Raw genomic sequence first — 17,881 nt, 5'->3', positions numbered from 1 at the left:
TCAAGATATGTAAAAAATAAATATGGTACTTAATTAAGTGTTTCTTTACAATTTATTAAAAAGTATGTATTATTAAAAATTCAGAATTTTTGATAGTTTTTTTTTTTTCTAAATTCCGACTATATTTGTTTGGATAACTTTCGTGTAATTTTGTCTATTAAACAATCTCATCCAAACCTTTGAATTTTGAGGCTTTTCTGCTATGTTTCCTTTATACTATTTTTATATATAACACACGTTGTCTTTTTATATCTTTACTAAAGGTGGTATAAATATCTCGTGCACATAATAACCTTCTTTTTAAATATGGTTATAATGAATTTCTTATTAAATTAATAAACCAATTAGAATGATAAAATAAGTACTATTGAACTTATCGTTTAATCCTACCTAGGAATATAAATAACATGTTTATGCATGAAAGTATGAAAAGATGACTTTAAAATCAATTAGTCTACCCAAAATATTTTTTTTAATACTCTTTATATATTTATATATACTTATATTTATATATATATATATATATATATATATATATATATATATATATATAAATATATAAAAGTGAGTAACACGAGGATAAACTTAAATTTTAAGTTTTATTAATAATTTTGTTTAAATATTATTTTATTAGTTTTTGGATCAAGTAATATTTAAATAGAGATACATAGTTATGATTTACGGTTTATCTAGATACAATATTATTTTATGATAGATTAAGCAGATTTTATTTTTTAAAATAGTTGATATTTTATTTTCAGATTTTATTTTTATTTCCATAATATTGTAAGTGTCACGGTTATTTAGAGTCTTCAATTATCAATGAATAATAAGACTCAATTTTAGGAAAATATCAGAGTGTGTGTATCGTGAGTTTTTCTTAATAGTGGTATCAGAGCTTTATGCTCTGAGTACTAAGAGAGAGAAAGATACCAAGAGAGAGAAAGAGAAAGAGGAAAGAGTCAAACATCGTGAGAGAAAAAGTGAGTGTTTGATTTTTTTTTTGAGAGATGACAAAGGTTGTTAATGGTATGAGTGTGCCACAATTAACGAGAAAAACCAATTATGGTAATTGGTGCCTACAAATGAAGGCGTTATTGAGATCCCAAGACATTTTGGATATGGTGGAAGACGGACGGGTACACAGATGACAACGTTGAAGAAAACTCATGCAAGAGATGGGTATTTTATCTACAATGCAGTAGATGAGTCGGGATTCGAAAAAATCACGAATGCTAAATCAATAAAGGAAGCCTGGGAGATATTGGAGGTTGCGTATAAAGGTGACAACCGCGTTAGACAAGTCCGAATACAAGCTCTCAGAGGAGAGTTTGAACCGTTTAAGATGGAGTCCAAAGAGCATATAACCGAGTACATAACTCGGGTGGAGAAGGTGGCCAACCAACTCGGCAGGAATGGAGAACAAATGCCATCTAGCCGGGTTGTGGGAAAAATTTTTAGATCCCTTACAAAAGATTTTGAAAGTATTGTGTGTGTCATCGAAGAATCGAAGGACTTGTCGGTTCTCACAGTGGATGAACTTGTTGGGTCATTAGAAGCCCACGAATAAAGGAGAAGGAGTTGGAATGATCAGGTTGAACCCGAAGATCAAGCACTACAGGTACAGTTTGACTCAAATAAAACTTAGACTACTCAAAGCCGAGGTCCTGGCGGCAGAGGACGAGGAGGCCGAGGACGAGGTGCACATGCCCAAGGTAATTTTGAGAATGATAGTGAAGAGCAAACCGGTCAACAGAATTGGCGTGACCGAGAACAAGGGAAAGGCCGAGGAGATCTGTCAGGAGTTGAGTGTTTTAAGTGTGGCAAGTATGGCCACTATGCAAACGAGTGTAGATCAAGCAAGTGCTACAACTGTGGCAAGGTTGGTCATATTGCAAAGTATTGCAAGACCAAGACAAAGGGGGAGACGAATCTCGTTATTGAAGATGTTGAAGAAGAGTGTGGAATCCTCTTTATGGCAAAGAGCTCGGATGCAGTGGACATGGAGAGTTCGATCCCAACAATGGATGAAGTGATCTCGGTAAAGGATGCAACAATTGTGGATAAGGAAAACCTGGAGAAAGAACTCAAACAAAAAGATGAAGAGATTCAGCGGATAGGGAGGCTTCTGGATTAAGCTAATGAAATTATGAATAAACAAAGGGTTGAGCTTGAGGAGTTGAAGAAGGCGACTCTTAAAAAGGAAGAGAAAACATCTAGTGTTCTTGAACCAGACGAAGAGGAAGATGAAGATGTTGAGAACGACCCGATGAAGATGTCGGCCAACATTGTTGAGAAATCGCCTAAGGTCAGAAACGAGTTAGTCAAGGTTATTGAGAAGTCGAACATAAAAAAGTCAGTCAGAGCATTAAAGATGTCAACCAAGGTAAGGGCCATAAGGAAAAAGAAGAAGTCAAATCTGATTGAAAGAAGCAAACCCGGTGTGGGATGATGCACATGGAAAGCCGACTAAAGGAAGGAAGAATTTAAGTTTATGGGGGAGTTTGTTGGGTAAACTTAAATTTTAGGTTTTATTAATAATTTTGTTTAAATATTATTTTATTAGTTTTTGGGTCTAGTAATATTTAATTTTATTTGATAGAGATAAAATATGGATACGTAGTTATGATTTTCGGTTTATCTAGGTACAATATTATTTTTTGATAAATTAAGCAGATTTTATTGTTTAAGATAGTTAATATTTTATTTTCAGATTTTATTTTTATTTCTATAATATTGTAAGTGTCACAGATATTTAAAGTCTTCAATTATCAATTAATAATAAGGCTCAAGAAAAATATGTATTGTGAGTTTTTCTTAACAACTCCGTCTACAATCACTTTAATCTTACTCAAATGCATTCTTATGAGTTGACCTTTAATGAACTTAGTTAAATTTAGGGGCGATTCATAAATTTCAAATCGATAAATCCAACACAATTTAATTATATAGTTAAATATTAATTATTTAACAATTATATCACAAAAAAACCAGTTTTATAATATGAATATTATTTATTGTATTTGTATAAGTAATGTCATTACCATACAAAAATTGAAATCATTAAAATATGCATTTCAATGTATATTTTTATTAAGAATTTTTTTTTATTATTTAGATTGAATTAAATTGGAAGCTCGAGACTACATTTAATTTTTTAATTTTTTATTATTTCATAGATGCTATTAGTTTCATGAATCTTTGGTTTATAATAATATTATGATTGTAAGATAAATTCTCTCAAATTTCTTATTAACTATTTTTATAATAAAAAGAACATTTAGAGGATAGTAAATTTTTATAAAGGATTTGAAATATTTTATAATAAAATAAGTTATTCAGATAACAAATTTTTGAAAAATTAAAATTTTAAAAATTTATAAGAGTAATTTGAATATTTAGAATTAGAGAATTTAAAATTCTATCTAAAATGTAAAAATTTAAAATTTTTCATAGTTCTCATCTTTTAAATGTGTTTATTTATTTTTTTATATATTCTCATTTTGACATATCTCGATTAGAATGTTGTCAACTCAATTAAAATTGAAACATGATTTAGTATATATCAAATAAAGTATATAAAGCAAGACTAAAGAAGTTAAATTTAGACAATAAAATAAAAGGGGATAACAATACATCTAACAACATCTTTTGATTGCAAAGTGATTCAAGCAAAATAGACAACATTGTCTATCAATAAATTATTGATTCACTTCCAAATCATACTATGTTATCATGTTTAATAGGTGTTTATTTACATGATTTCAATATAAGCAAAGTACATCTCACCATGATTAAATGCATATTTCATTACTTAAAAAAGTACTACTAATGTGATGAGAAAAGTTTAAATTGTAGAGATTGGGAATAAGATAACAAGAAAGAGCACAAGCGAAAGTTGTCACTATGTTAAGATCCGGACACTCTAATGCATGAAAACATTAAATCATCTCTCGATAACAAAACTTTGGTAATCATAAATATAATTAAGTAATTAAATTAAACAAAATTTTTATACTAATCAACATTTTAACATAAGTTCAATTTAAAAAAAAAACTTTTATTCTATTTTTATCATGCAATGGACAATATATCGTTTGTAAAAAAAATGACCGGTAACTGATATGTAATCGAAACCACACATAATTTGTCTTTACGTTTAAATTAATACATATTTTATAAGATAACTTTTTTTCCAAAAGACACACAAATGAACATTCTTCTATATATTTATACAGAAAGGAATGATACATATAACATTTGAAAAATTATATAAGGACTCAATTGACCTTAAGATCAATTAGAATACATTGATTAGATTGTCATTTTGTCAAGTTTTCTTTCATAAGAGTTCTACCGTTGTCTATAAGAGATTGTTGAAGGAATTGTCTATAATAGATTTCTTTTCCTGTGTATAGGACTGGGGAGATTATTGTGAATAACTTTTTAGCTTACTCATATTTTATTCAAAAATTTTGGTTTGATTTTCCTAAAATTTTATTTTTTTAATAATATTTTCATGTATCAATGAACATAGTAAAGTATATCCTGAGTTTTATAAAAAAAAAAGTTAAAATATAAATAATTTAAATTCAATATACTTCAATTTCTAAAATTTACAAACTTCTCTGTTTTTGTTATCACTAAATCACTCATTTTAAGGTAATGAATATTTTCCTACTTATTAATCAACTAAAAAGAATGTTAGAAAGAACCCATTTATCCTAATTTTTGCAGTTCATCTCGTACAACCCCACTTTTAAATCCTATCAATCCATAACATTTCAAATCATCTTATAAATATTCAAGTCTGTAAACTCTTTATGCAAGTCGTATTCTTAAAAAGTCTTTCAAAATCCTCAAAACGTTTCATATTAATTCTTTTTTTAATTTCAATCCAATAGATTTTCATCTCAATAGATTTTTTTTTAATTCGAAATTCTTTAAATAAGAATTAATTATGAATAGTTTTTTTTTATAGAAAATTAAAATTAATTATGATAATTTCAGGGGCCATGAACTTTTTCAAGACAATAAAAATGCATGTAAACCTCTTTTTATACTTCGATATCCTTTTATCCATTCCCAAAGTAGCTAAAGCATAAATATATACATTGATTTTCTACAATATTTCTACTACTGGTTAGGTTTTTCTTATAATTTTGCACTGATCCATAGTTAACAAGAGAAGAAATGTCACCATGAAGTTACTGTCATGACTTTTACAAGCTATATACACTGTACCCGGTGTGTGCAGCTGGACTAACTTCCCATCACGATATCCACAAGTTGTGCATGTTATGCAGTTGGATCATGTCAGTACCCTTCAGGGACATCTTGTAGAGTTCTTTGATCTTTCCACCATCACCAAATCTGCTAGATGTCAAAGATGGTTGACAAGGAGTTTTGTTTGCACTCGATGAAAGAATCGTGGCCAACATTTTCTTCAAAAGCATCTGTAATTGACTCCAATATTTTGCATGTAATTCAGGATATCTAGTACTGAAAGTGTCCTCAGTAGTATCTGAAACATGGCGCCCTTCAAGCATATGCGCCAAAGCTGATTCCAGCACCTGCAACAAAATTCTGGAAGAATCAACAAATGACAGAAATATACACTGGCTCATTAATGAAATATTGATTGGTATATCAAAAACCAAATTTCAATAAAATCTATAGTGAGGTCTTCATTATTAGTGTACAAATTTAAGGAATATCAAAAGATATTTACGACAATTAATTGATTCAGAAAAATGCAAGTCAGAAATTTCAAAGAAATTTCATCAATTTATGTATTCTTTGATCCACCTAATTCTCTCAAATTCTCATCAATTTCAAAGAATTTTCAAATACAGTACTTCAGCACATTATGCAGTTGACATCACGATAAAACATATCTAAGATATCAACTTGACCCAACACCTTGGAGACATTTTTACCAAGTTTCATAGGAAGTAAATCTAAGTTGCAAATACAGAACCCAATTTCGTGAATTTTATAACATTGTTGTAACTGGGAAGTCAAGTGCGTAAGTTACTTTTATAAGTTAACAAACAAAACAATGCACTCAGCCCAAGTATGTAAATTTCCAAGGAGTCTTTATTAGTGTAAAACACACACATGATATTAGATAGCATAGTGCAACAGAAAAGGTTAATGATGGAATTAAATCATCTCAATGAATATTTCAGTAAAATATAGTCATAAAGAATTTAATTAATGTGTAAAAGAAGTACAGGAAAATACCACATTGGAGTGTAAAAAGCTTGAAAGGCTTAATGAAAGAGCTGATCTCTCCATAACAATAGTCAAATACATATTAGGATGAGTTGTAGGGCCATAGAAGTCCAGCGCTTTTTGCCAGTTCCTCTCTGCCAGAGATGCATACTGTTTTACTCGCTGTACAGCACTATTTTCTCCTTTTTGCAAAATGCTTTTCTTATTTCCTGAATTCATAAATTTCAAACAACAGTCTCTCTGATAGCAAGCCAATTGGAAGTAAGCATATGCAGCCTCCTGTTTGCGCAGTTCACCAAGTGACTCATACACAGATAAGGCTTCCCTAATGGCCTCATTAGCTGAAATCTCATGCTTTCTCAAATCTTTTCTGGCTTTTCTGTCTTGGGGCTTTGTGTGACTTACACATGTATCTTCCAGTGATCCATTTTCATAAACTGCAGTAGTATTTTCTCTTGCCAAAAGCATTCCAAGCCGCAGATAGGTATGAGCAAACTGTGTATGTGCCTCATTCCTCAAGCTGCTTGTCACAGAATCGTCATGATCATTCATGGCATTCAATTCTAACCTTGCTGCCCCATAATATCTAAGGGATTCTAAATATTTCAGTTTTGCAGTTTCCAATGCATGATTGTATGCACTGTGGAAAATATTATGTAGCTTAAGATTCTCTATTTTAGATACCATCTCCTCAGCCAATGCCCGTCTGCCATGGCCTAAATTACAGTTTATTAATATTATGTTGGTATGATCTGAAACTTCTCTGAATGCATCTATAGCATCTGTAAATGCTAGTTCAGCCTTAATTGATTCTTTATTCTCAAGTCTGATTCGGCCCAATTCATTGCAAACCCACCCTTTCTTTTTAACCACAGATTGTAACTCAGACAAACTATTTGGAAGTTTAAGTAATGATTGTCTAGCTTCTTCATAGCACTTTAGAGCAGCTACAAGATTGGACTCTACACTTACCACTAGAGGTTCAACTAGGTACTCAAATATCCCACCATTTTTCAGTTTCTGTGTTTCATTTGAATTATTTTCTGATTGAGAAACAACACTAGAACATGAGGCATCCATCTCTGAGGATCCCTCAAGAGTTCTAGGGTTTATAGCAGCCAAAGATTCGATTTCCATTCTACTCTCAGGAGTATCTATCTGATTCAGATCTCCACCATTATTACTATGCTCAATGTATTTGTTGTCAAAATCTTTTCCATTCTCCTTGTCATTAATGAACTCGTCTCCTGGATCTTTTGGTGGTGAGTAATTGGCATTTTTAGCAGATAATCGTTTATTATGCTTTCTACCATGAGTCATGAGGCCCAAAGCTGCACTACTACTGCTTGCACTGTTTCCACTGCTAGCTCTGTCACTCTGGCAGCTGCAGTTTACCAAGGAACATGAACTGCAGTTATGGTTAATTTGTACCAACTTCTTTTTCAGCCTTTTAACTTCCTTCACAACCTCAGATGACATTCTCAATTCTTTGGTTACAGGTTTTTTCAGATCTTGTATTGAGATTTCTTTACCCTTTATCTTGTGGAATTCAATATAAATATCTCCCACTAGTTCCCATGCCTTTGCCCAGAAAAGGTAAACAGAAGACTTTCTTTCAATATAGCCACTAACAGTCTCGTCTTTTACATCATCCCATGATGTGTTTTCATTCAGATCAATGAGTTTTCTCTGCAAGGATGAGCCACTAGCCATTGAAGAAATAAATTTTGTGTCTTCAAGATGTGGAGGCATTGATCCATACACAGAACATGATAGCTGAATTACCTTTAATGCTTGATGCAGTTGGCCATCCTCCTTATAAGCATCTGCAAGTGCCAAATACGATTCTCCAAGCAAAAGAACAAGTTTCCACAACTTATGATCCAACTTGGATGTTGGAAGCCATTCTCGAATATCACAAACTTCAATACAGTCAGCATCTCCACAAGCACAAACAGAAACACTAAAAGATGATGATGGTCTATCATGATTTTCAGTGAATTGATCCATCACCTCTGGTTCTGTACTCTGAAGCTGTCGCATCCATCTCAGAGACTTAATAGCCTGTGAAACATGATGTACAGCAGCTAACTTAGATGAGATTGGGTCGGCAACTGTCTGAACCACAGGCGTTGGAACTGGACACACTTCACAAACTGAAGAGCTAACATCAGGATACGTGATTGGTACATCCCCTTCGCGATTGCTCAATTCTATGTTATTGACCAATATCAGTTCCCCAGATGAGGGTTGTCCATCAGAAACCATCTTCACAGAACATTCTGATTCTAAGTGCTCAATCATATTTCCCTGTTCACCTGATTTGTCAGCAGCATGCAGATAAAATACCTCATGGGCACCTCCTCGTTCAGAATTACTGTTTTCAACATCCCAAGATGACTCTTTGGCTTCAGTAACAGTTAGTTCACACTCTAGGGCCAGAGATTCAGAAGTTAAATTCAACTCATCATCATAATTTAAAATCAGCCTTGCAAATTGTTCATGAGCTATTGCTCGTACTGCCTGTTCAGTACAACATTTATAAGAAATGCAATCAACTTAACAAAAGATAAGTGGAAATACTAGGCAAATGGGGTTGGGCAGGACATCAATTTTGTTATTCCAAAAACATACCAGATGGTCTGAATCATCAAGAAATTCCAAACACTTTCTAAAGAACCTCACACACCTAGCCCTATTTGTAGCAGCCTACAGCAAAAACAGACAGTAATCAGTAAAAAATTAGTAGAACTACCAAAAGCAGCGTTAACCCAGAAAAATGTTTCATTTTTTCACACCATTGACAGTGAAAGCCTGTGAGCAATTCGATAGAGGAGAGTTCCCAATGAATATACTGCATCACTTCGACCCCTACTAATTGACGATGGCAAGGACCTTGAAGAGTCATCACTATCATCTGATGATCGGTTTTTGGGGATAATGGAAAGATCAAAAAGTTGTATATCATCTTCACCAGCACCTTTATAAAGCTGCAAAAATCTAAGTCAGATTTCCTACTACTGATAAGTATAATAAATTTGTTAAAAAACTTAACACACTAAAGCTAAAAACAACAAATATATAAATGTAATGAAAAAAATAATAATAGTACCCAATAAGCTCCAGGATCCTGTTTACAATTATCCTGAAGGAATCTCAAAACAGACAAACCATTTTGCTGTACAACATGAGGATGAAATGCAGGTGTCCCATCCTCTGATATCCCTTTCAAAAGAAAAATATCATCGGTTTTCAAAAGCTCATACCCCTGAACAACACCATTGCGATGATAACATATAGCCAACTCAGGTACACTTGCCATGACATTGTCTAACCATGCTTCGAGCCATGTCAAAGGTGTGACCTACAAAAATTGGGAAAACTTAAATATTAACAATCTGCTAATGCAAAGTTTGATGCAACACCATTTTCAGAAGAATGTGCTCACCTGTCGTGTGACATCCCATAAATGCAAGCTCACAGCAACATACTTTTCATTGCTGAATAAAAGTAGATCACTTCCCAAGAGCATGCGGAAGTTATGAAACTGCCAGAATAAAATCCTAAGAAAGTTATCATTACCAACTTTTCTTTGTTTTTCAGATTCTTGCATTGATGATCTGGGTTTTTCACCAACTTGTGACTCCTTTTTCACTGGACTACGGTTCTTATTTCTCCTGTTCTTCTTGCTACCCCAATAGAAGTTTTCCGGTTCAACCTGTGAGTACTCAGAATGGCAATTGTATCCTTCTGCTTGAACAACATCTTCATTTTGTACCACAATATGGGGCGGTTTTCCTCCAGGAAGTACAGAAGAATTTGATTGATCTTCTGATGGAACATGATGTGTTGGTGGACAATCACATGCCTCCATTCTGACTGAATGCATAGCAAAATTCAAGAATAAAGATTGATCTGCACATTTTGCTTGATTGTGATGTCTCCTTATAAGTTTTTCTCCCTCTTCAACATCTGGCCTGCACTTCATAAATACTGTCACTATTTAATCAAATGCTTGAATATTGTAGTTATGTTATATGTGTAAATTAGGGATTTTATGAACTACATGATTATATAACCATTATACATTTTACTTAAATAAAAGCCTCCTCCCTGTAGTCAACAAAGATTCATTCACATGACCTCCTGTTTTTCTCCATGATAAATAGTAGCTTGCCAAAATCAGGAAAATAAATAAGTCAACTAACAGGCTTCAGAATAAAAAATGACGATTAATCTAGCACAAGCTAATAACCAAACATTCCTAAGATTTCATTTTTTCCCCAAATAAGGTTGAGTCCCTATAAAACATTCAAATGAGTTCTATGAAAAAAAAATCATATTTTAAGTATCAGAGATCATGAACTAGAATGCACAATTTATACACAGTGGATGCAACAAAACCAGAATATGCAACTATTTAGCTGTCGTAAATTTCCTTGCTTGTTGAAGAATATAATATAGAAATCATAAATTGTTAACAATTTCTTATGATCAAAATAAAGATTTCAATTTATAAAGAGACAAATTTATCATGAATCAAAAGACAACTGTCAACAGCAATTATAAGGGGCCACAATCCAGTGGGAGTCAGTCATGGCAACAAAATGAAGTCAAGAGTAGGTCAAATACACACCCTATGAACTAGAATGCAAAATTTATATATGGTGGATGCAATAAAGGCAGAATATGCAACTATTCGGTTGTCTATACATTTACTTCCTTGTTTAAGCATATAATATTGTAATCATCAACTACTGGTATTTTCTCTTTGTCAAAATATAGATATCACTTATTGTATCAAAAGCCAATAGATAGGGAAGCTCAATTTTCTCAAGTGAAAATGTCATCATGAATTACAGGACAACTGCAACAATAATTATGAGGGGCCACAATTAAGTGAAAGTTAGTCATGGCAAAAATAATGAAATCAAGAGTAGGTCAAATATACACCCTGTGAACTAGAATGCACAATTTATACATGGCAGATGCAATAAAACTTAATGTCTTGCTTGTTTAAGCACATACTATTATAATCTTCAACTGCTAATATTTTGTTCAGATCAAAATAAAGATTTCAGTTTCTTATTACAACAAAAGAGAATAGATAGGGAAGCTCAATTTTCTAAAGTGAAAAAAATTATCATGAATCAAACAACAGTCAGCAGCAATTATAAGTGACCACAACTAAGTGGAAGTTAGTCATGGAAACAAAATTAAGTCAAGAGTAGGTCAAATACATACCCTGTGTTTAAAACAAGAGTATGACCAATGCGACGAACAGCAATTGATAGTCGAGCCTTGGAATATGGCATTTTAAATATCTGCTTCAAAATGTCTGCTGGGGCAATGACATCAATCTCATCTCCATAATCAACCAAGCCAGACACTGCAAGGGCCTCGCATTTTCTATTGAAATTTGATGCAACAGCAGTGCCTTCCCAAGGAAAATCTGTCACCAACAAATTGAAATTTTGAAAGAATCGAAATATGTAACTGATGAATCTATCATAAAGAAATGGAAACCAACCAAACAACGTATGTAACGTATTTCACAATAGCATACATTTGTATTTCATTACGGCGCTCTTTTTTCAATGACTGATAATAAGAACAGTATCAACCCATGAAGGAATTATAGACTTAACACTCTTGATGTGCTGGAAAGAAATAACACATGAACAGTGTGTTTGGTTTGTGAGAAACGCAAAGGGAGAGCTCTGAATTGAATAGATTTGCTTCATTTGTGTTGACATGGTGTCAAAAGAGGACTAAACCTGTTTGATTCCAGAAAGTTTCTCTGTAATTGAATTTGATTTTGTATTTATTCCTGTATAGCTAATTAACTAGTAATTATTCTATTCCTTTTTAAGGTAATTCATTATTGTTATATTTTCTTTCCTTTATTAGGATTTAGTTACCCTGTTTTAGTATATCACCTTAAGTGATTCCCCTTTATAAAAAGGAAAAATCCCTGCAAGTTATTTCCATTGAAAAACAATACTCCACATTTTCAACTTGGTACCAAAGCACAAACTCTGTGCCTCTGATATGCAGAGCCATGGGTGACAGCTCCTCAGCCACCACCAATTATCAAAGTTTGCATCCTCTAAAATAGGAGCAGAAGGTTGTTTTTCAGTTATTCGCATTCAGTTCAAATCACCTCTTTTTGACTTAATGGGTTAAACTATCTCCGTTGGCCCCAATTTGTTTAGATGTATATCCGTTGTAGAAGTTCAGATACCTCACTACCAAGCAAATCAAGCTCAACATACAGACCCACAATATGATGTGGGTGCTGAAAACTCAATGATTATGACATGGTTGGTGTCCATGGAGTCATCAGTAGCAACTACATGCTTTATTCAGCAGCCATAAAATTGTAAGGTAGTGTCACAAAAGTATATTCAGAGCTTGCAAATAAATCTCAGATATATGAACTCAACTTACAAGCCAGAGAAATTCAGTAATGTCACAGGATACTTCCACTCTTTGAAGTGGGTGTGGTAGAAGCTAGATCTCTTGAGAAATTCTCAAGTGGAAGTCTACCGAGAATGCCAAACACCATCAACAAACAAGGGATGAAGGATGGACGTTTCAGTTTCTTGCAGTCTAAATGAGAAGCTAGATGAAGATCATGGTAGAATCACAGGGAGAGCAACATTGCCTCCATTAGGTGAAACCTTTGCGGAGATCATTAGAGAGGAAACTCACATAAGGTTGATGATGGCAAAGACAATAGTAGATCAATAAACCACAAGAACTCATCAAATCTTAGGCATGATCATGGCAATAAACCACGTCACACCTGAGAAACATACTAGAAAATTCACGGGAGACCAACACAACTAAAGGGCAGTAATTTAGGTTCTAGATGAAGACCTAAATTTGGCCTTACAACTCATGAAGCAGAAAAGACTTCTTTACACGAGGAACAAGTTGATGAATCCACAAGGTTGCTAAAATCTAGCTCGCCATTGTATTGGTTCTCTGGTACAAAGAAAGTAATTTTGGTGCCTCCAACTCTTTTAATTGCACCTCAAACATGCATGTACGATGCATCATGGGTTCAAGTACTTTTGATCATATGATCAACCTTTCTTATTTAAAACATATTCTCCTTGTTTTGGAAATAAACTATTAGAATGAAAGAAATACTGCGTTATCCAAAACCATTTACTTAAAATGTGCAACATGCACCGAAATTCTCAGGAAACCTTCTCTCCATTAGTCAAATTTGCAAGGATTCCAATTGTAATGAGAAGTTCTCTATTACTCATTACATTTTCAGGACTGGACATCAGGGAAGATGATTGGCAATGCTAAAATGACAGATGGTCTCTACTACTATGAAGATGTTTTTGAGAATAAAGTAGCCCAAGGTGGTATTAATTCTTCCCCTGTGTGGGACTAAATAATGCTGCTGCATAATAGACTAGGGGACATCATAAGCATTTGTTTCCACATTTATTAAAAAATGCTGATTTTCTTTGTTTCAATGGGAAAGTTCTCTTCTAGCTAAAAGTCATAGAAGTCCTTACTCCTCTCAACCTCGTCATGCATTTAAAATTTTTCATTTAATCCAAATCGATGACCAGGGTCCATAAATAATTACAACCCGATTTGGAAATAAAATGGTTTGTAACCTTTATTGATGATCACACTCGGATGTGTTGGATTATTAGAATATTTTAGAATAAAAGAAAATAAGAGATTTTCTTCTGTCTTTTTGTGTCTTTCTGTTACACTGTCTCTCTAATTTATTTTTTTCCAGCTGTCTGTCCCCTTTAGTGAGTCTGTTTTGGGTGTTTTGGTCTTTTTGCTTTCAAGGGTAGCTTCTATAGAGGCTCCCTTTGTATTCAGCTTTATACAAGATAGAAACAATAAAATATATCACATCAGTTTCTCTAAGACGGATCTACCCTATGCATGAAAGTCTAGTGTTCCTAATATATTTAAATGTTTTTCACAAATCTTAGAAACACAAATTGACACTGAAAACTATATTTTGAGAAGTGACAACACTGAATAATTTAATAAGAATCTCAATTAATTCCTTCAAATAAAGGTATTCAACATCAATTGATATTACTCCTCAAAAAAATGGTATTGCAAAAAATTAAATTAATAAACATTTCCTTTAGTAGTCTCTGACATAATTTTTTGGATTAATGTTCCAAAGTATTATGGGGGAATGTGGTCCTTAGAGCAGCCTATCATAAATAAAATGCCAACTCCTATGCTAAATTATCACACACATATTTGGAAACATTTAAAGACATTTTTCCATCACTTTGATTGCATGTTGACATGGCTCTAAAAGTGTTTGGTTATAAAATTACAAAATAAATTTTGAGCTAGTGCTAAGTATACCTTGAGTTTATCCAATAATTAATTCCTGCACCCTGCCAATAGATGCACTTCCTACATTGATGATGTCTTGAGTATCGAAGTAAAGTGGGAGATTCTCCCTTGTACGATGCTTTTAGATATGTGCAATAGCCACATACACCTTTCCAGTGAAGCAACAGCCACATACAGCTTTTAGATACTGAAGCAATTGATGCATGCAAAGAAAAAGGGCTTCTTCCTAAAACTGCTGAAACACCATTGAATGGCATGGTGAATAATTAATTCTTCATCATGCACAGCCACATACACCTTTGCAGGGCCAACCCGTGCAATCCACCCACCACTTCCAATCGCTGGGACAATGTTGTGCCTCTCTTATCCCTCTCCCAACATCCTTTCCGTCCTTTCCCACTAATTAGACTTCAGGACCCCATTTGAACACCTTGTAAGTTCGTCTTTTACACCTATGCTCTCTGTTTCTAGTCTACCATGGCATCTGATCTGTCCACTGATTTTCTAGGTCACCCACAATTACTTCAAAGAAGCTTTAAAGGCAAAAATTATTTGTCTAGGTCTGTATCGGTTGAAATGTGTTTTCTTGGCAAGGTTTTCATGAACACTCAGAAGAAGATGGTAATAAAATACCATCAGACAAATTTGAACAGTAGGAAAAGATGGATTTCCATCCTTGTACCTTGTTGTGGCAATCAGTGTAACCCAACATATATTGAGAACTCTTAGAATATTCAAATTGCGTCACTCTTTGTGGAAGAAGGCTAAGAGTATATTTGCAAATGATATTGAACACCTCTATGACATCTCTAATACAAACACAATTCTGACATTTACTACATCAGTTTGGCCATCCAACTGATAGTGTAAGCTTGAGGTGCCTGGTACTCTAACTGATTTGTCAAAATATGACTAATGAAGGCATCGTTTCTCGCAAGCAATTGTCTGTTGGCCTGGTATCCATGCTAGGCTGTAATCACCATAAAATTGTGTCAACTACAACCATCTGACAGACAGTCCGCACTGTTAGTAATAGACCAGCATCCCAACTTTCTATTATCATCTTTTTATTCCTAACATAGACCCTAATAATTGGAGACCCAATAACAATATCCCCCCTTGGGCCCGAAAAATAAGTTTTACAACATCCTCAAAGTTTAAAATAGGAAAAAAGGTTCTAAGCATCTGATGCTAATTCCCATAAATTCTCACAATCAAGGAGATTTCTGACACTTATCAGCACCTTGGCTAAAATTAAAAACCTGTGATGTTGAATCTCTAAGTGAGTAATGGCTGAGAACATGTTTCCAAAGAAAGTGCCTTCTTCAACACAAAAATGTGAAACACTGGATGTAATTGGCTCACTGATAAGCACAACCAGTGAGCAACTTGGCCAATACTTTTGAAAATCTGAAATGAGAAATAATCTTGGGCTTAACTCCCCACTGGTTGCTTGTGACTTGTAGTTTGCATCTGTGAGGTTGAAACTTTAGAAAAACCTACTCCCCTCTAACTGGACCTCCATCCTTGGCTTACTAGCTTAGATTTTCATCCTTAAGTCCCAAGCCTCTACTGTCACCCTTGCTAACATAGACCCTTTTAACTGTAGGTCAGCTAACAAAGTCCCATTACTACAACAGCAATCAATACAACAGATAGCATACTGATCTCAGAACCATGATATGACAGCCTTCACAAGGTCGTCAACGAACTTTAACTTCAAGACAACATCCAAGACTTCTCCACAAGGTGCGATAACAAGACTTTCACTTTATTCAAAAATTATTAAAGGAGACACTTTATGGCGTACATCGATAGCATTCATTTTCAGATGGTTATAACTAAATATATGCATCTAAATTCAATGAAAGTCCACAGAACTAAGAACGGAAAAAACAAAAATTAGATAACAAACTCTAAAAGAGAGAGGTCAAATTACAATGAGACTACCATCAACACACCCTAGGCTAAAATACAATGGAACAACCGATCACGAAGGGGACTCTCAAATAAAGAATGACACCCTCAAATGAAGAATGACACCCGCCAAATTTTGTGTTTTCCTACAATGTCAATTGCAATTTATGATAGCTTTGAAGAACGTGAAAACAAAAATACACAACCACCAAGTGCGAAAAGGTAGAATAGAACATATTTTGAACCACTGAACATGAGATTCCACTTATAACATATAATTAGTTTACTCCAAGGGTAAAGAGTAAGCACCTCCTCCGATTGTCTTGGAGTGAACAGCGCCAACAGGAAGAACCTTGTCCGGAAAATTGGCCAGAAGCGGGGGAGTATTCAGATCAGTCTCAGTCGGCAGCATCCGGTAACGGTAACGAGGAGCATTCACCCTGAAACAACCACAAATAACACTTAATTCTAAAAACACAACACATAATTCAAACGAAAAAAAATAAAAAGTTATTGAGTGAGAGAAACAGAGAGAGTATGTGTGCGCATACGTTTGGGGAATAGGGAGAAGGGCAGAATGGAAAGCATGGTGGAAGGACTTGTCGGTTGGAACGGGGATTGAGCCGCAGAGAAACCCAACGGGTTTGGGAGTGGCGATTTCCAATGTTCCCACGCACACTAGTTCTCTGGAATTCTCAGAGTTCGAAGAAGATGACGACAACTTCGCCATGTTGATTGCTCCCTAAAACCACTGAGCTATGCGCGAAGATGAGTTGAGACAAACAATTGAAAGCAAAAACCCTTGATGCAGGGATTGTGTTTGATGTTTGGTTTCTGAGCAAGCAGTTATTGTTGATGTTACATGATATACTTCTGGATTTTTCTTTAGAATAGTTATGTTCTTTGCCTAAGTCCCTGCAATCACTTGACACAATCTTTTCCCAGTGCATCTACAAAAATATTCATAATGGTTATACTAGTTTATGTATGTATATAAAATTTATTTATGATGATAATTATTTTATATAATTTAAATTTAAAACAATGATATTAGAAAAATGTGCTTATAATATTTTTAGTAACAATGACTTAATTTTATATTTTCAATATTTTCTCCCAATGTTAAGTTCGAGTGTGTGTAAAATCTTAAAAAAATAATGTTTTACAAGTGATTGCGTGTTAAAATAGTGAATCTCATTTATTTTATCATTAACAATTTTAATGTGTAAATATATTTTTTTATTAAAGAGTTTTATTATTTAAAAATATATAATTTTTTTTTAAATTATTTTTTTAAAACTTTTTATCGCTCGATCTAGAAATTTCAACTATCTCTTCAACTATTTAAAGATATGACCTTGTC

At 33.7% G+C, this 17,881-nt stretch overlaps 1 protein-coding gene across 2 annotated transcripts; it reads right to left on the bottom strand.

The window, feature by feature from the left end:
- Window positions 1–5,021: 5,021 nt before the first annotated feature.
- On the bottom strand, window positions 5,022–17,454 carry LOC108326161 (uncharacterized). Of its 2 annotated transcripts, XM_017559479.2 has the most exons (9): window positions 17,070–17,454; window positions 16,828–16,958; window positions 11,482–11,689; window positions 9,686–10,214; window positions 9,350–9,601; window positions 9,036–9,227; window positions 8,872–8,946; window positions 6,247–8,760; window positions 5,022–5,573 (listed from the first exon to the last, which is right to left on the bottom strand). In XM_017559479.2, exons 1-9 carry the CDS (start codon window positions 17,246–17,248, stop codon window positions 5,274–5,276), a joined length of 4,380 nt encoding a protein of 1,459 aa, XP_017414968.1. In that variant the 5' UTR covers window positions 17,249–17,454; the 3' UTR covers window positions 5,022–5,273. The 2 variants fall into 2 exon arrangements, with proteins under 2 accessions (XP_017414968.1, XP_052730336.1); XM_052874376.1 differs by lacking the exons at window positions 16,828–16,958; window positions 17,070–17,454 and adding an exon at window positions 14,611–16,782.
- Window positions 17,455–17,881: the final 427 nt, after the last annotated feature.

The sequence above is a fragment of the Vigna angularis genome, chromosome 3, assembly GCF_016808095.1.
Source record: "Vigna angularis cultivar LongXiaoDou No.4 chromosome 3, ASM1680809v1, whole genome shotgun sequence".
Lineage (NCBI taxonomy): Eukaryota > Viridiplantae > Streptophyta > Magnoliopsida > Fabales > Fabaceae > Vigna > Vigna angularis.
Note: the sequence above shows the minus strand (reverse complement) of the source record. Positions and strands in the feature narration are given on the sequence as shown.

Coding starts and splice junctions, on each gene's coding strand:
- LOC108326161 (XM_017559479.2), bottom strand. CDS start 17,248: ATGGCGAAGTTGTCGTCATCTTCTTCGAACTCTGAGAATTCCAGAGAA. Junction 16,959..17,069: donor CTTCTCCCTATTCCCCAAAC/GTATGCGCACAC, acceptor TGGTTGTTTCAG/GGTGAATGCTCCTCGTTACC. Junction 11,690..16,827: donor CTCCAAGACAATCGGAGGAG/GTGCTTACTCTT, acceptor TGTTGGTGACAG/ATTTTCCTTGGGAAGGCACT.